Source organism: Lemur catta, chromosome 11 (assembly GCF_020740605.2).
Source record: "Lemur catta isolate mLemCat1 chromosome 11, mLemCat1.pri, whole genome shotgun sequence".
Lineage (NCBI taxonomy): Eukaryota > Metazoa > Chordata > Mammalia > Primates > Lemuridae > Lemur > Lemur catta.
The window spans coordinates 41,638,961-41,659,016 of record NC_059138.1 but is presented as its reverse complement, the minus strand read 5'-3'; the positions used below and the strand labels follow the sequence as shown (position 1 = coordinate 41,659,016).

Genomic DNA, 20,056 nt, shown 5'->3' with positions numbered 1-20,056 from the left:
AGTAGTAATAGTAGTAGTGGTAGTAGAGGTACTAGAAGTAGCAGTAGTAGTATAAACACCCATCAAGGACATATCATATACCAAAAATCTTGTTCAAATTTATCTTATCAAATGCTCAAAACAGTTTTATAAAGTTGGTATTGCTATTTTCTTTAAAATACACACACACACACACACACACACACACACACACACACACACACACATGCACACACAAATATTGAAATATGAGCTCAGAGAATTTAAGGAACTTGCCCAAACTGACTCATTTAGTTGACTTGAGATCCTCTTATGAAAACCTTGGGTACCCAAATGTATGAACATCTTTATTTTAGATAATTTGAATAGGACAATAGGATGTGTGTTGGGAAAATGTTCAATACATTATTGAACTTTTATTGGTTATTTATAGAATGGAATCCTCAGATCCTAGGAGCAGCTGAACTTCAGGCTAAATAATTTATTAGTATCATAAAGTTAATGCATTTTAGATTTCTTTTTGGAAGGTAGTGACTATAAACATTTATACAAACATAATAATAATCCAAATTTTAAATATATACCAGTTAATCAGTCTCATGTTGACTAGTGTAATGTATTAAATATCAATATACTCTACACAAACTCATTTTGAAAATTAGTCTGAATATTTACTTTTGTGGCTGTTACAAGTTTAGCAGAGTGGACAAAACACTCTCACCATGTATTTGACCATCAATGCCATTAAATAGTCGTTTAGCAATTTATTGCTGGTTAATGATCCAAGGTATCATGATAGCTCTTCAGGTCTCTCAGGTAAACACAATCTGTTTAAATTAGTGTTGCATGAGAATCAGATTTTTTAGCATGACTCAATTTAGCATAAGGTGATGACGACTTATAATTTCAAGTTCCCTGATCCAATTAATGAAACCTATATTGCACTCAAAAAGAATGCCAGACTAGATCCCTGCCCTCTAAGAGCTTAAATTCTAATAGTGATGCTAAGACAATAAATAAGCAGACAGTTTTATAAGTGGCAAAATAAGTAGTACAAACAGCTAGGGATGCTAGATTATGAAATTAAAATATGGGAAATCAGTATTCAGATCTTTATTTTTGTCATCAACATATGTGTATTGAGTTCACATTGTGTTCTGTGAGCAGCTGTACAATGTTTCCTCAAGACACATTGCACTCCTCAAAGTTCATTGTGTATGTGAATCAGCTGAAAATCTTGTTGAAATGCAGATTCTGATTCAACATGTCTGGGGTGGGCTTGAGAGTTTGCAATTGTAATAAGTTGCCAGGTGATGCTGTTGCTACTGGTCTCTGTAGAATACACTTTGAGTAGCAAGAATCTAAATTATTTTATCAAAATCTTCTCCAAGCACTTCCCCTTAAGATGTTTTATTTTATATAAACATAAATATGGGGATATTATAGTTATATATAAATATATCCCCACTTTAAAAATGACAAACTATCAGGTAACAAACACTCTTGCTAGTTGTCCAAAAACTTTTGGCTACTCCAATCTAAAAAGGACATTTGTAAAGGATGGAAGGTGGTGGGATATCTCCTTTTAGTCAATGTCTTGACTCCTGTCTAAAACTATCCACCTTAGAGCATGAAGGATTCATGAGTTCTTGACACAGACATCTGTCTTTTAGAAATTACACCAAAACCACCAATTCATTTTGTAGCAGTTGCTGAACAGCTGTCTATTGATAATAACTTCTAGTCACTACCAGTTTAACCCAAATTGGAGCCAATGACCTTTGGGTCAAAAGTTTCATATTCCATTTCCAGTCCCTGGAGCCATCAAGGACTCTTGTTGGAAGAGTTGTAATTCATGAATTTCAGCACACTGCCTCCAGCCCAAAGCACAGAGATTGTTTCTTGAAATTCATAGTCATACTTAGGCTATTGGTTGCTCATGTAATGAATGGTAAGAGAATGGTGTAAGGATTTGTTTTAGGTTACTGTTTTTTTTTCTAAGCAATGTTTCAATTGATTAATATACAATTTACATGGATAATTATCTACCTTAGTGGAAGTGGATTCCTGATATTTCTACATGAAGACATCAACTAAAAGGCCCATAGTTGATATTCTTTATCAACACTGAATTTATTTTTATACATTTATGGGGAATAAGTGCAGTTTTGTTACATGGATATATTGTGTAGTGGTAAATTCTGGGCTGTAAGTGTTCCCATCTCCTGAATAGTGCACATTATATTCAACAGGTAATTTTTCATCCCTCACCCTCCCCCCACCTTCCCACCATTTAGAAGCTCCAATGTCTACTATTCTACTCCTTATGTCCATAATACTCAGTTTTTTAAAATGAAACTTCTAATTATGATATTAGCTTTCTTCTCTGAGCATAAGAATGTTGGAGGACATTAGTAAAGACATGTGAACCACTGTGGAAGAAAAATTTTAAATGTTCCCATCTTGTTATCTTTGTAATAGTGACACAAAGTAATGGGAAGGAAATGGTAGGCCAGACCTATGTACTGTTTTCATTTACTATTCATTCCTATGAGGTAATCATCTAAATTAGTAAAGACTTGCCCTTTTATATGGAGAAGAGAGCCTGATTCAAATGGCCTCATAAAAAGGAAATTGCTGAATGAAGTCATTATTCTAATTAGCATTTGTGTTCCACGTGTTAATAATATACCTTTTTAAAAAATTATGTTCAATACATGCCAACCTACCACACTGAGTAGTGGTTGTAACCTGAGTGTCAATTTTAAGTGTCCTTTCAATATCAATTTAGACAGATCTGCTAATAGGGTAGTCTGTCTGGTACAGATCCCTCTAGTAATGTCATTATTGAGCTGTGTTGAATGGCTGGCTGTTCACTGTAATGAAGTAAACTATCAAAGCTTATTCATTCATGAAGTCTACCTACCTATTCAAAGTTCCATCTCATTTCTGTGTTCATATGAAGAATATCATTTTTTAGCTACTAAATAATGTTGAATGAAGTGTTTTTGTCCTCTTCCTACAAGATTTTATTCTGTATCTAGATCAAATCCTATTATATCAACCTCTAAATACTTCCCAGATTCTCTAGTTGAGTGTTTTCTTAACCCAGCAATCATGAGATTATCAGTTTGAGCTTGGGAAATCATTTTGCTTAACTGAGGTTTCTGCTGTAAGTCTTTTAGTTATAATGATGTCTGTTGTGTGCTTCTGAATCTTTCTCTCTCTCTCAGACACACACACACACACACACACACACACACACACACACACACACACACACACACACACACACACACACACACCCCTTCTCTAGTCTCCAAACCATCTTCCTGCTCCCTTGGTCCTCTTCAGATCTGTTTTCCACAGGGTAACAAGAATGAAGAACCTTTTAAAACCATAAATAAAATCATACATGTCTGCTGCATAAAACCCTTCCCAAATTCCTTGATTTGTCTGACAAGATCCTGTATGATCCGCTTCCTGTCATCTTTCAAGGCTCAAATCTCTTCCCTTTCCTCCTTACTCACAATGCTTCAGTTACCTTTAACTTTCATCAGTCCCTATATACACCAAGCTATTCCATTCCCTGGGACTTTATGCTTGTTCTTCCTTGGCTTATAACCCTCTTTAGGCTGTTCAGTTGGGCTCATTTTCATTTGCTTTCTCCATCTTGGTTTAAGTAGCACCTCCTTGGATAGGCCTTTCTAACCCAATCTGTCTAGATTAGTTCTCTCTATTACTCTTTTTCACAGCATTCTGATCATGTCCTTTATTTATCTCACTTATTGGTTTGATTAATTTTCAATGTCTTTTCTCCTCTGGACTCTTAAGCTCCCTAAAGACAAGAGCTTTTATCTTCTATTTGCTGGGCATATGTTAAGTGCTCAGTTAATGAATGGATATCTATACCTGGAGAACTTTTTAATTATTACATAGACCAGGGAGTGGTCAAATCCACTCTGCTGACTATTTTTATACAGCCCACAAGGTAAGAAAGTATTTTATATTTTAAATAATTTTAAAAATCTAAAGAAGAATAATAGTTTGTATCACATAAAAATCATATGAAATTGAAATTCTAGGATCCATAAAATCTTACAGGAGCACAACCACACCCATGTGTTTATGTACTGTCCATGCTGTTTGCATGCTACAACAGCAGAATTGAGTAGTTACGACAGAGACCACATGGCCTAAACAACCTAAAATATTTACTTTCTGGACCTTTACAGAAAAAGTTTGCCAACTCTTAACATAGACAAGTTTGCATATCAGAAATTTAATACCTAAAACAACCATGTTTTCCTGAAGCTTTCCAAATAAAGATTATTTGGAGAAAGGAATGATAGAAGATCCTAAAATAGGTTACTGGAATCCTCTTTTGCTGGACCGACATTTAAAGTAAAACTCATTTAATTCATGTGTTAGTCTGTTTTGCATTGCTATAAAGAAATACCCAAGACTGGGGAATTTATAAAGAAAAGAGGTTTATTTGTCTCATGGTTCTGCATACTGTACAAGAAGCATGGCCCCAGCATCTGCTTCTGGTGAGGGCTTCAGGGAGTTTCCAATCAAAGAAGGCAAATGGGCAGCAGGCACATCACATGGCAAAAGAGGGAGCGAGAGAGAAGGTGGTACCAGGTTCTTTTAAACAACCAGCTCTCAAGTGAACTAATAAAGTGAGAAGGGCACCAAGCCATTCATGAGGGATCCACCCCCATGACCCAAACACCAGGCTCTACCTCCAACACTAGGAATCAAATTTCAACTTGAGATTTGAAGATTTGACCCAAACCCAGAGATTCTGATTAGTAGGTAGGAAGTGGGGCCTGAGAATTTTCACGTCTAACAGGATCCCAGGTGACACTACTGTTGCTGCTCTGGGGTTCATACTTTGAGAGCCACAGCTCTTGTAGGTAGTTTTTCCCAAATCTCTTCACCATCACAGAAGTCAAGAAATAGTAACCAAGGCTGTATCTTCCTTTACAGATGTGAATGTCCTTTTAGTATAAGAATTCGTTTCCTAATAATCATTTACTCGGTATTGACCTCATGCCAATGTTGTTCTACAGGCTGGGAAAACAAAGCTAAATGATAAATGACTCCTTTTAAGATGCTAAATTTAGGGCTATGAAGACATTAAATGAATAATTACAATAAGATGTAAAAGCTTTCACAAGAGATATAAACAAACTGCTGCAAGGCTACCAATCAGTCCCTGACTGTCTGAAGACTTTTAAAAAGGGTAATTCTTTTGACAAATTAAGACTTACAGAATTCTGAATTCTGTAATGTTTCAAGAAAACCAGGGCCCTGTTGCAGCATGGGCATGCCAATCCACAGCATCTCATAAAGAAATCTTGAGTATCAGAAGCAAATTTAGGAGATCTGTCCAATATTGCTTATTCGCAAAAGAAACAAGGAGAGATGATCATGAGAAAACTTACAGTTCTCCGAGCACAAGTGGCTAATGTTAGTTCCTACCTAAACGTTATTCTGTTTTTGTTTTCCTCCTTTGAAACCTAACTGGTAGCATTGTTGTCCGCATCTCCATCACCTTTCACTAGCAAAGCTACCATCTTTGTACCCATGCAGCAGCCCCTCATTGGCCTCAGGACTTTTACTCTTGCTGCCTCCAATCCATTATACAAAGCCTGGCAATCTATTTTAAAAACAAATGTAAATGCCTTTTAAAACCTGTAATGGCTTCCTTTTACTTGTTAGAAACTGACCCAAATCTTTAACAAAGCCTATTGGGCTCCCTATTATCTTTAACCTCAGGACTCCCCTTGTTCTGGCTCCAGCCACAATGTTCTCCTTTTAATTCCTCCAAGGAACTGTTATTCCTCCAGATTGAAGGCTTTTGCAAATTTGTTCCCTCAGCCTGCAATGCTTTTCCCTTCCTGCACCCCTGAAACCTTTACTTCATTTTAATCATTTTTCTAATCTCAGTTTAGACATCAGTGCCACGGAGAAGCTGGTCCTTCACCAACTCTACCCTCTCCCCCACTATCAGAAGCAAGAGATTACCAGACCGCACTGGCCATTGCTCCGGAAACAAACGCCATATTGCTGTACTACCAAGGGGTAGAAGTTCAACATTCAAATTAAATCTGCTGTCAGCTCTACCTTCAGTTAATTTTATATCATCAAAAAACAAACTTTACATTTCAAACTGCATAGCTCTTGGGTTAGTGGAATGTTAGAAGTATTTTCATTATAGACCATGTCTTGGGTTAAACTGAGAAAAGAGGAGCTTATCTGCCTAACTAGTGAGTAGAAATTTTGCAGTTAGCTTTTACAAGGAATTTGATTTACATATTTGGGAGAACATACACAAATGTACACATGTGTACATATATATCAGCTTCCATATAGTTTAGCCATTTGACCTTTTGAGAAGTACTTGGGACAAGTTGTAAGAGCAGTGGAGGAGTCTTATTTCTCATTATTAGAAAAGACATGCATTTCCTAAAGATCTGTATTGATCCAGAAATATTTTGGCCTAGATGGAGGGAGAAGGGTTGAGTGTTCAGTCATAATTCCATGTTTTCTTTTTCTTACCAAGCCTAACTTAAACTCTTCTTTAATAACACCACAACTTGATCTTTTATAGCTCTTCTCAGAGTTTATAATTTTGTATTTGCGTGATTATTTGATAAATATTCATCTCCCCCAGTAAAAGGTAAGCTTCAGAGAGAACTGTGCTTGTTTTGTTCACCATTGTGCCTTGAGTTAACCTGTACCTGGCAAATAGTGGGCTCTCTGGAAATATTTTCTGAATGAATGAAAGGATGATTAGATGGATGATAATATCCCCCTCTGCCCATCACTCAGCTCTTATTGGCTTGGTCATCAGATGAAGGGCTCAACTCCCCTTGTGACCCTTGAATCCTCTTCCTAACTGAGCTCCTTGTCCATCAAGTGTCTAGTGATGTCTTAGATCATTGGGTAGACTCTCACTTTCACCTTCACTCACTCTTATTAGTTATGGATGTCATTATCTGCCACTAGTAATTGACTGCTTATTGCATCTTACCATTTTTCTGAAGAACTAGTCTAGGAATTGCAATATTTTACATTTGAAAATATTATCATTTTGACATGTGATCAATGTAAAAATTATTACTAGGATATTTTTACCTCTTTTTTTGTACTAAGTCTTCAAAATCTACTGTGCATTTTATCTTTACAGCACATCTCAACTCAAACTAGCTACATTTTAAGTCCTCAATTGCCAGATGTAGCAAGTGGCTGCCATATTGGATAACGTAGCTCTCCTACCTTCTCAAATACCAGCAGGTCATCACAGATGGACATATATGTGTGGCTTTGAGCCAGTATGTCACCTCAGGAAGTATGCTGGAATTCTATAAATTCACAAAAAGGCACATCACACTCTTCCTTCCTTCTCTTTCTCATTTTCTTCCCCATCTTTCTTCTTTCCTCACCTTCCTGTAATATCTTCTTCTCCTTCTCCTTCTTCTTACTTTCTTTCCATTTCTTTTCTGTTTTTTTTTTTTTGACCAACATTTCTTTCTCTACTTTTCTCTTTCCTCATTAATTCAACAATTTTTATACAATACATTCTTATTTCTGGCACTTTTATAATTTACTATAAATAACTTGAAGGATTGTATGAGAGGCAAAGTTATAACATAAATAATTTGAGGAGTAGAGGAAGTATACCTCAATAAAACATACATCTTTAAAGAATAAATTGAGGTTTAATATAAAATGCCAGTAGTTCTGGCAGAGTTTTTTTTGTCATTAGGTTGGTTTTCATAGATAATGAGTTTATTGATTCAAAGGGAAAAAAAAAAATCTGTGTTATTCAAGACTTGTTAGCATGGTGCAGAGAAAGACTTATGGTGAGATACCAAAAAACTCATTTTCTTTATTTTTTTTGAGTTATTCATTGTTTTTTTAGGCTTGTGAATTAGTAATACTTACATCTGAATTGCTGCTAACTTTAACCATACTCCAAAACTTAGAATTTATATTTGTGTCTCACAAATCACATGGTGATCACAATGAAAATGGTGACAGTAAAAAAAAAAAAAAAACAGAAAATTTTAAAGTATCATATGGACTAAAATATAAAGTTGAAGTGCTTCATATATGGCCTTCCACAAAGTAATCACAGTTCACATCCTTAGGGATATACTTAGGGGCTCTCTAATTCACCAAAAGGAATAGATGCAAATGAAAGGCTTGAAATAAAAATAGAAACACTCTGCAACCACAACCACTTTTCCAGAAGGAAATGTACAAAGAAATATAAAGATACAGTCAAATGACAGTTTTTCACATTTATGTCAAGAAAGCAAATTAGTCCAGGCTCTCAAGTAATTGAAATATTGGCTTCAGTTTATTGTCATTCTCTGTTCATTGTCAATCCAGGATTTTCTCAAATGATGACAAAGAAATATAACCTGTTGTCATCACATCCTTTAAATGTTTTCATTATGGAACTTTGGAGGTGAAAAGTACTTTAGAGATATGTCCCGATTCTGTAATTTCACAATGAGGAAACTAAGTTTCAGAGGAGTTTACTACTGAATCCAAGGTCATTTAAGAGGTTAGTGAAGAATCTTGATTAGAACTGAAATCCTCCAACTCTGTGTGTAAAAGCTTTTTCTACTATGACAAGCTTGGGGAAATCTAGCAGCCTAGCCTAATTCTCCAAGTAGAAATAAAAATTCTTTTTTATTGTTTTCGTGACTTTTATTAGCAACTGAGGATTGGAGATTTGACATTTGACAAATTTCTTTAGCCACTAACCAACAATCAAATTAAGATTACTCAGAAATTTCCCTGGGTATTGTATCTGCAAGACAGTGACAAAAGAAAGTCTTAGAGGTCTCCTAATTTCTTAGTAATTTTATAGCATCTCAGTTAATAGCACCTTTGGGAGAAGGAAATTCTATGACAAGCTATAAATGTTGTGTAAGAAAAACAATATTGTCCTTGAAAGGTTCGGTTTCTTTATCAATTTTTGAAGTAAATTTAATTAAAATGGGTATCATAGGAATCTGCTGAGCTTTGTACAAATGCCCATTTATAAATTCATCAAAATTTCACTTCCACTTTCTAATTTACTGAGCTGTGAAGGAACTTTCTCTTATGTGCTGAGCTCACTAGACACTTAAAATTCTTAAACAGTTAATAGTTCCATTAATAACACCATTGCAAATGGTTTCCACTCAAAAAGGCAGACATAAATTTGTTACTAACCATAGCTATAATATAAATTGGTTTTTTTCTCAGTACTGTTTTCCAGATATTTTTGCATTGACATTTTGCCTGGGTTCCCCAAGGACATAGCATCATATCTACACTACCAGGTGTCCTGACTTCTCAGGAGAACATCACCATTGTGATTTGCGAAGCACCAAAGGCTCCTTTGAAAAATATATTCCTCCACTAGTTGACCAGTTCTTTCCCAAATTCTGTGATTAACTTTTTGGATTAGAGTTTTAAATCCTGTTAAAATGCAAGTATTATATGGGACCTATTAAGCCAATTTTAATCCTTGACATCTTAGATTAGTTTATCAGAGTGGTAATCCAGTCATTTGACAAGACCCAGAGGAAATAGGAAATGGGACATATATAATGTATGGAAGAAAAAAAATTGGAATTGTTATGAGCATGAGGTGTGAAAGTATGAGGCACTGGGCATGGCACTCCGTGGCACCTCAAAGTGAGAGTGTGTTACCTAGGAAATACAACAGGGAGAAGAATAACAAATGTAAATAATTTCTCTGTTTTCACACTATTGCCATAAGTTGACAATTCCTCTCTGTGAGTTATGACTATTTATAAAGAGGGCTCTCTAGTCCTATCCCTGAACATAAGAACAGGATCCTCATACAAGTCCATGCTTGTATTATTTACTTGAAACTTTCATTCTTTTCTTTCACCTTTTAACCTATATCTTGATAATAAAGTGAAAAGCGAATTTTTCAAGTTAAAACAAGATAAAGTGATAAAAGTGGATGATCAGGAAGTGGGATGAGAGAGTGTTGCTAAGAAATGTACATCTGTTAGATGCTTCATAATATTTTACAGGTACTCAGTGTAACAAAGCAATCAATAAGAAAAAAATCACTGACAAAATGTCACCTAAAATTGTTATTGTGTTTTGGTATTTACTCAACTTTCTCAGTTATTTAAGACAGAGACTTTTAGTTTATTGTTTATGAGAAAAATGAGTTACTCAGGTGATAATATAGTAATCTAAAATGTTATTTGATGAAAGGGGTTATCTAAGGTTGTACTGTTCAGTATGGTAGCCATGAGTCACACATATGGCTATTAAACATGTGAAATGGGACTTGTCCAAATTAAGATGTGCTGTAAGTATAAACTATCCACTAGATTTTGTAGACTTAATATGAAATAAGTAAAATAGTACATTAATAACTTTTTATAATTGATTATGTATTAAAATGATAATATTTTGGATATATTGGGTAAAGTAAAAAATATATTGTTAAAGTTACTTTCACCTTTTTCCTTTGTTAATGTGGTTAGCTAGAAAAATTTAAATTACAAATGTGACTCATATTTGTGACTTGCATTAGATTTTTACTAAACAGTGCTGCTGTAAGGAATTTAATGTTTAAATTTGATATACTTGTGAATTAGTCTTTAAAAATGTTTAATATTATAGTTATAAATATGCAAGTGCTTTATTTTGAAAGAAGATGCATATTTGACATTGAAAAATCATATGTGACTTCTTTCTGTTCTCTTGAGGATTTCCTTACATAATTTCTTCACATATGTTATTTGGTGTAGGTGAAAACGTTCTGAACTATTCTGATAGTGCCTGAAGGAAAGAGTCACTGAAGGGAAAGGTATCTGATTTCCTTTAAATATGAACTGTTATATTTAGCAATGATTTATCCTGTGCCTGTCCACACTGGCTAACATGAATAAATGAACATTCAGTCAGAATAACCACCGAGTGCTTGCAAACAAGTTTCAGAAAATTTTAGTCAAATTAAACTATCTACATAACTTTCTGGAGAATATTGATGAATAATATAAGATTATAAATTCAGAATGTATGTCATTAGGATCATATTGTAAACCAGCATTCATTAATTTAATTTAAAATAAATGTGAAATACTTAGGTGTGTTTTTTATATTCAATTCCAAATGTGAAGAAAGCATAAACTTTTAAATTTTTTGTACATTTGTGCACATTTTAAAAGTCACATTCAATAGTGAATTTTCAAAAATTCAGCAATTTAGTATTTTGCGTGTTTTCCTATTTCTGGCACATGTGAGATTAATGCTTTTCACCATAAGAGAAAATGAGTTTATCTTTTAAGATCAGAGAGTGTCTGCATCTTGGTTTCAAGCTACTAACTACATACGACATGAGGAAATGATACCTTTTTTTTTCGGGACCAAATTTAAGCATCAGAACAGCTTACAAAAATAACTTCAAAAATCGATTAACAATAGCATTCTGAAGTGAGAATTTGTGTCTTATTTTCTGGTAGGAAGTGCAATTTTAGAAAAGCAGAATATTTGCTGGGTTATGTTTACTCACTTCCCTTTGTATTTACAGAATTTCTAATTTACTACCTGTAGCCATATGACTGTGATTCTTGCCGTGGCTGACATGGGTTATGATAGGTTTTGGTACCAGTGTTAACCCAATACTATTTGGTACTGATTTTAACTCATTACCCATGTTAAATATGTCTTAAAGTTTGGATTTAGGATCCTTTCATGTTTTAATCATTTTTATTAATACAAATCTAAATCTCTGATGTGGATTAAAATGATTGTTTACTTATAATCTTGCAGGTTTTCTAACATAGTTAATTATGATTGGATCTGGAATTCTGAATCTTTCCTCTGTTTAATGTCAGAGTCAAATTTCACGGGTGCCATTAAGGAGGCCCAGTATAAAACTATTTACTCCATTTATAAAGCTGTAAAAAAACAAGTAAGATCTTCAGCCACTTAAAGTTTGCCACACACTATTTCCAATACAAGGACAAATCCTCAAGCTCTCTGGGGATTCCAGTGAGGAGATGTGTTATATGCATGTCCCTGGGGTCCCTGTTGGCAATCATCTTTCTTCTCCTAAACCATTATCCAAAATTGATTCTTTCTGGTTACCAAAATGGGAGTAAAAGCACTGAGAATATTGGGAAGGAATGGGAGTCATGCCCATAATCTGTGAGGTATCTTGAAGACAAGTGTATTACTTTTATAAAACCCATCTCCACTTGGGAACTACATGGAATGATCTATGGTTATCTGACATAAAACCTACACATTATTGTTATACACCCAAAAGCCTAAAACAAGAGAGTCAGCGTCTGAATCTACACTTACGAAGCCAAGTGAACTAAATGAGTAACAACATGTTTCAATGATGAAAACTAATTTTGTTTAAAGAGAAAAGGTGTTGGAAGTGAGTGAAAGTATTCCAAAGTACTTGTTTGCTACTAGCATTTTTACATTTCTTTATACCTAAAATTAGTTCTTAGTGTCTTTCCTACTTTTTGTCATAATATCAGAATTTAAAAGCATAAAGAATATAGTACATCTCAGAAAATAATATTTTGGTATCTATTACCATTAAATGAAGACTGAGGGTACAAAAAAGGGAACAGTTTAAAATTCATGGAAAGAGTTTCCTATTCCTTTTTTCCACCTTGGCCTCATCATTAAAATCAATGTTTAAAAACCAAAGAATTAGAAAAAAGGCAAAAACATTATTTTAAAAATTTTTAAAAACTTAGAATAAGACTTTTACGAAAAGGTTATTTGGCTGAGTGTGGAGAAAGCAGGGGAGTAATTCCATATGGTCTGCAAGTGCAGTACGTGAAAAGTTATTTAGAAAGCCGTTCTTACCTCTTTCAGATGACCTAGAAATGAGTTTGCCTAAAAGTGAGTAAGGCATTGGATTTTGCAAGGACTTCTCTAGGCAGATTAAATTCATAATCTGCTTTAGTCCCCGTCCCTTTGCAATATATTAGTATAACAGTGTCCAATGTAAATGGACATTTATTAAATGTTTTCATTATACAATAAATTATTGACATTTAATGGACTATAATTTTTATTCAAATTTCTAGAAAGCTTTTTTATTTTTATAATGTCAAAAATGGGTACATTCACCCTGTTTCACTTTTTCATAGCCACATCGTTTTTTTTAAAAAATAATCTATTTATAAGTACTTAAAAAACTGAAGAATAAATCAGGTTCCTCAAATAATTGTCTCTTATTTTGCAGGTATTTATTAAAAATAAGCCTATGTAAGTTTATAGAATATCCCAATATGATAGAATTAAGTGGACAATGTTATATATAATTCTGTTACCATATTCAATAAGGTAATGGAAATTAATAGTAAAGTTACATGAAACTACCAATGTATAGGTCATTCTTTACAAATACATATATATTCAGTGAAAACTGGTCTAGAAAAGCCTATATCCTTCCATCCCCTCCTCAAAACACATACACACACATTTATTTTTAGAGGAATGGAGGAAAAACATTACCTAAAATGTCCCTGCTGTATGATTTGATAGCAATATTGCCTTTCCCTTTGAAACTTAGACATATGTGCTCATTGATTGTGACTTTGAATGAAGCTGTCTAGTATGATCTCTGGGCAGGTTGCAAATTGCATCACACTTTTTTTCTCTTGAAAGGCAATATAGTATTTTGAAAAGAGGTGAAGTTTTTGTTTTGTTGTGTTGTGTTTGAGACAGTCGCACTCTGTTACCCTGAGTAGAGTGCGGTGGCATCATCATAGCTCATTGCAACCTCAAACTCCTGGGCTCAAGTGATCCTCCTGCCTCAGCCTCCCTAGTAACTGGGATTACAGGTGTGCACCACGATGGCTGGCTAATTTTTCTATTTTTAGTAGAGATGAGGCCTCGCTCTTGTCCAGGCTAGTCTTGAACTCCTGAGCTCAAGCAGTCCTCCCACTTCGTCCTCCCAGAGTGCTAGGATTACAGGCATGAGCCACTGTGCCCGGCCAAGAGATGAAGTTCTTAAGTCAAACAGGTATAGGATTTCCACTTGCTTCATGTATTGGGAAATGGTTTAATTTCTTATATTTTCTTATCTGCAGAGGCACAATGACTTCATACTATTCTGTGATAAATAAATGCTCAAATAAATAGCCACTGTATATTGGGCATCTACTCGGATCAAGTCGTGTGCCTTCATTATCATTAATCTTTATAACAGCACTGCCGGGTGAGAGTTATTCTAATCCCCATTGGATACAAAAGTGCATTATGTAAAATGCCCATCACAGTGTCCAGCTCAGTAAATTGTGGGAATGGTGAAGGTAATAATGGTAATAGTAATTGTAGTTGCTTTTGTGACCATTGGTTATCTTACAGCCCCATGTTCCCATTTTAACTGAATCAATTTAAGGATATCAAGAGGCAGCGAAATTAGGGAACACAGGATTCAAAGTCAGGTTTATCTCACCAGGACTTATGTTGTTAAACGTTATACCATATTGTCATGCATTCCTTGGGTTTTTGTGGTTTTTTGTTTGTTTTTTAGATTTCAGATTTGTTAAATCCAGGTGCCGTGCACAGAAGCACTTCATTCTTAATGGGATAATATTTCCTAATTATATTTAAAAACAGTTTCGGTGGTTTTTCTTTTTTTCTGAAAACATATTGGCATGCTACCTAAAGGGCACATTTCCTCTTTAGTATATAAATTTGTATGTACTAACATCAGGGAGTCATTTCAATGAGTTAGCTACCTGCTTGTTTGATCCTTCAACTGTTGGTCTAGGTGTTTCTGATTTCCTTGTTTTTATGCAATGGGAAAAAAGTCTTGGTTTGGAGTAATAGCCTATTCTCCATGAATTATATTTCTCAAATAACTGTATGGATTATTTCTGTGCCTCTTTTAAATTACTATTATTGCTAATGAAGATAATCTTAAAGTCTTAACCAATAAGTTGTACAGTTTTACATCTAAAATTTAATCTGATGTATTAATTTCATAAATGAAATTGTAGAAATAGAATATTACTATATAATTTGTAATCACATCATATACCAGTAGGTGTGATTATTTAGTAATATAAATTTAGCAAGATCTGTTATTTAGTATTTGTTTTTAGCGTGTGCTATGCATGTATTTCTAATTAGTAAAAGGTTTTTTAACCTCATGGAGATTTAAAACTTAAAGGACAGATGGGGGGAAAACACTCAAGTGTGATACATATTTCTTAGTACTATGTACACTTAAAGGTGTTAAAGATCTCAGAATACTACTTAAAAATATATCATTTATTGTGATATGCAGGGGTTATTTACTAGTATTACATTATGTTTATTAGATAAGAGCTGTGTATTGAGATTCCATAGAAAGCATGGCAGTGTACTTACTGACGGCTATTCTCAGGAATCCTGAAATATAAAAGTTCACTGACTTCTAGGGAGCAGCTAGCCACGTTTGTTTGCTCAGAATTTGGCCAGTACATATAGAGGTCTGATTCCTTTGAAATGCTCTAAATCTGTGGTCCCCAAACTCCAGGCCGCAGAGCTCCACCCCCAATCCAGGGAAAAATTGTCTTTCATGAAACTTGGGAGGGGGGGTGGGGATGGGGGGGTGCACAGCAGGAGGTGAGCCGCAGTTGAGTGAAAGAAGTTTCATCTGTATTTACAGCCTCCTTTCCCCATTGCTCACATCACCACCTGAGCTCTGCCAACTACCCAGCCCCACCATACCCCCCATCTTCCTACCCCCCCCATTCGTGGAAAAAAACTGTCTTCCATGAAATTGGTCCCTGGTGCCAAAAAGGATGGGGACCGCTGCTCTGAATCAAATTAGCAAAGTGTAACCTTTAGCAAAGTGTGTATCATCCACTTTGCAGACTTCTGTTAAGAAAAAGAAAAGTACTACGTATATAAGAACCACTTTACAAAGTAAAATTTTTTCTTTGTATTACTCTTACAACTGAAAATGAGCAACATCATTATTGGCACGGCTAGCCCTCAGAATATTTGCTCACTTCATACCAGCATGAGCTTTACGCTGCCATTGAAACCACTGAAGTTTTACAGCTTATAAAGCTCTTCCTCACACATTCTTACTTAATCTTCACAACAACCCAGTGAGGAAGTCAAGTTGAGTGGATATTTGCTATTTCTGCCTGCCAACATCACAAGATCCTTTTTAATTTGGAGAGACCCCTGAAATAAGAGGAGTGGACAGTAGAGGTCTGGCTCTGTCTCCTGAAGTCAAAGAAGAGTAGACTTCTTTTCCGCTTCCTTGGCAGCTCAAGCGCTCCCATGTGACTGAGGCTCAGCCAATGAGACAAGCCTGCCTGGGAATATTCCCCAGAAGTGAACGAATCAGAGTAGCTGGGGAGAGTTTGAGACTCCTTCTCCCAAAGACAGTTTGCACCACAAGCTGCATGCTCCTTGGTGGTGGAACCCACTAAACTTCAAGCAAGGGTGGGGATCCTGTGACGTCAAGGCCACATATGGCCCTTCAGATCCCCAAGTGTGGCCCCTCAACCAAATCCAAACTTCACAGAACAAATCCCTTTATTAAAAGAATCTGTTCTGTAAAATTCGGATTCAGTCAACAGGCCACACTCAAGGATCCAGACGGTCACATGTGGCCCCAAGACTGCAGAAGACCAATCAAGGAACATGAGTATCCTGACTGGAATCCTTTGTTTCTGCCCATTTTTCTCAAGGGTTTTCAGCCTTTCCGCTCAGCTAACCATCTCATATCTTTTCAGCACATCCTTATCATGTTTAACTTAAGTAGAATACGTTTTGATTGTTTGCAACCTAGAACACAAGTGATTAACAATTTTTGCCATTCCCTATTTATAGATGAAGAAACTGAGCTTTACTGATGTTGTCAGTTCCTTGAATTGTAGTTATAGATTAATAGAAAAGCCAAGTCTAAATTCCACATCTTCTAGTTAAGGGTTGTTTCTTTCACAGCACACTGTTTTCCCAGATGTCTTCGATGACCTCTGCAGATAGTGAGGTGTGCTTCCTTCCTCTGTCTCCTGATTGCAGTGTGTGATCCTATTTCCTGTCAATGCTTCTCTGCTTGATGTCAAATTTTGCCTCCCACACTGGACTGTTGAGCACCTTTGAAGACAAGGATTGTATTCATCATTTTTTCTAAAACATATACTGGAGTTCTGTGTGCATAGTCAGTACTAATAAAGATTTTAATGAACGAGTGAGCAAATGAGTGTATAAATTACTCAACTGAAAGCACCACTGTGGGTTTGAAGTTGTTGCTAAAAGTATAAGGTTGATTTTAAAAACACCACCTATGTTCTTTACCAGTCAGAATTTTAGAATATTTTAAATAAAGTGCTTCGCCTTGAACCTACAAAGATGTTCACTTAGTGAGCATTTATTTCATGTTTATTATGTACTAGGTCCTTATTAAAGAAATAAGTAAGAATTAGTTTCCTTTTTTAAGAAGTCACGCAGACTGATGGGAAACAAAATGATTCCATAGCTCAGATAATGGAGCTGTGGGAAAAAGAGCTGTAGTAATCTGAAGAATGATTCAAGCAGCAGGCCCACGGTCAGCAGCCATGGGAACCACTAAACTGGCATAGAGATACAGCTCTGGGCAGGACGCTGTGCACATTAAGGACAATAGCCATAGCCTTTTGAGAGCTGGAGTAAAGCACAATGTACTTCACCTTTCCAGAATAGTGTGAGATTTGTTAAAAAAAAAAAAGGGGGGGGTTCTCTTATAATTATTTTTAAAGGGTTATAGTCAAGTATTGTTATAAAATAATTAGAATAATTTGAAATTAGCTTTGTACCATTTGGGAATAACACATAAGACTCTATTTTGGGTTGGCACAAAGATGAGAATGGAGATAGATCTGTATCTTTAAGTATAAGCCCAATGCAATAGAAGCAACAAATAAAGACATATATAAAAGGATATAACACTTATGTATATGTGTGTCTACGTATGTATGTATAAAATAGGACAAAAATTTGTTAATATAACTTTTATTCTTTACAAGTTATGCACACAGTAGGAGAAAGCTTTAACTTCACAATGTTTTGGTATCATTTGTAGACAATTACTACGGTACCCCAAAGCCTCCAGCAGAACCAGCACCATTATTATTAAATGTAACAGACCAGATACTTCCGGGAGCCACTCCAAGTGCTGAAGGAAAACGGAAGAGGAATAAATCAGTGAGCAACATGGAGAAAGCAAGTATAGAGCCTCCTGAGGAGGAAGAGGAAGAGAGGCCTGTGGTCAATGGAAATGGAGTAGTAGTAACGCCAGGTTAGTTATATACATTTTTTACAGCTTCATCATCAGTTTGCCATTTTAGATGTAAGAGAGAATGTATGTGTGTGTATGTATGTGTGTGTGTGTGTATGATATATCTGTGTGTTCAAGTGTAAATATATATGATTACAATTATCTTCAGACAGAGAAGATTATGATATCAAATGGAAAGGATATGATTTTTGTATCCAACTTATTCTACTTTCAGCATATTCTTTCAACTTGCTTAATTTTTGGTTTCACTTATACAATATTAATGACACTGGCAACATAGTGAATGGTTTAAACCTCTAGAAGGTGTTACAAGTCATAAATATGATTGTGTAAAGTTTTGAGGTCTTTGTTAATTAATATTAGAGGAAATACATTCTTAGAAATCTTTCTGTGCTTGCAGTTCTGTAAATAGAGGTTATGTCATGTGATTTAGTTTACAACCTCAATGAATACAGTCCTCAACGTGGCTGCAGCTAGCTACGGAATACTCATGTATGTTTCCCCTTCCTCACCATCCAATCTGGCAACATGGAAAAAGCATTTTCATACATTGACAATTTGAAGGCACTTACCATTGAACAAGGAAAAGAATAGCTATGCCTTTGATTTATGATCTGTCATATCATAAATATAAAGAGTACTATGTAAAAATACATGTGTTTGTACAAGGTATGGATTTGCTTCTTTCTTATGCTTATTACTAATAGAGCATCAAAAATAGATTTTTTATAATATCATTCATAACTAAATGTTACCAAAACAACAGTGCATAGCAGTGGGCATTAAAAAATCTAAGGGCTGTGGTAAAGCTCTAAAAAAAATGTTAGCACGTGTACTTTGCACACATCTTCTTTTTAAGATATTTCCTATTACTACTGTGATGTCTGCATTTTAATTTTTACCATACTGCTTCAATACTGCCATAGTGTTTGAATTTTCATGCTCAATTATTTTTATCACAGAAAAGCTTTATAAGCTTACTTTTTTATCTTCTTTATTCAAAATGCCTGTAAAAATGCTTTTCTTCATTGAACATAAGATAAACGTAAGGAAACCAGAATCTAATCTGTGCCAATTAAGGTGTGAAACCTGGTAAGGTGGTTTCATCTTGAGGTCAATTAATATGGATGGGTAACAGACTTCTCTGACCCTAGCAATCATTGATTTCTAGATACAAATGTTAAAAATCACTAGAAGTAATGTTACTTGACTACTATAAAATGATCTGGCAATTTTCAAGCAATTAGACACCATCCTCTTTTTTGATTCCGAAGTATCTGTGTCAAAATATTTGCTTTTCATTGTCTAACTAAATTTAAATTATTTAAATTGATAGTACATAGTTTTCTTAGTTAATCTTTGATGTGAAATGCAAAACAACTCAGCTGAGTTGAATCAGTAACCACAAAAGCAGCAGAAGGTCGAAGTCAGAGACCAGTTATAGAATTTCTTACTGGTTGATATCTTTTGGTTAAAATATGTAAAATATATGGCCCTGGCTAAGCCAAGATCACTGATTTTTATTTTGTTTCTAATCTGTGTGGGGTAAATAAAATCAAGAGATCCACAGATTCTTAAACTGGAAACTTATTTAATTGGGGGACATACTGAATCTAAAAAGCACCATTCCCTTGTATTCATACCTTAGGCGTGAGGATGAGGTAACCTCTATAGCTAGGAGGTCTGCATGGGCCCCAAAGAAAATGGACTGAATTGAACTCTTCTTGACCAATCCTAGACAAGTGACTGTTTCTGGAT

The 20,056-nt window shown here is 35.1% G+C and overlaps 1 protein-coding gene across 1 annotated transcript in view; it reads left to right on the top strand.

Moving 5' to 3' along the window:
• MAGI2 (membrane associated guanylate kinase, WW and PDZ domain containing 2) overlaps window positions 1-20,056 on the top strand; it is an 836,940-nt gene that overhangs the window by 421,124 nt on the left and 395,760 nt on the right. The window contains exon 3 of the mRNA XM_045564147.1: window positions 18,083-18,298. Within this exon, the coding sequence (XP_045420103.1) occupies window positions 18,083-18,298 (216 nt within the window). The remainder of the gene's footprint in view (window positions 1-18,082; window positions 18,299-20,056) is intronic.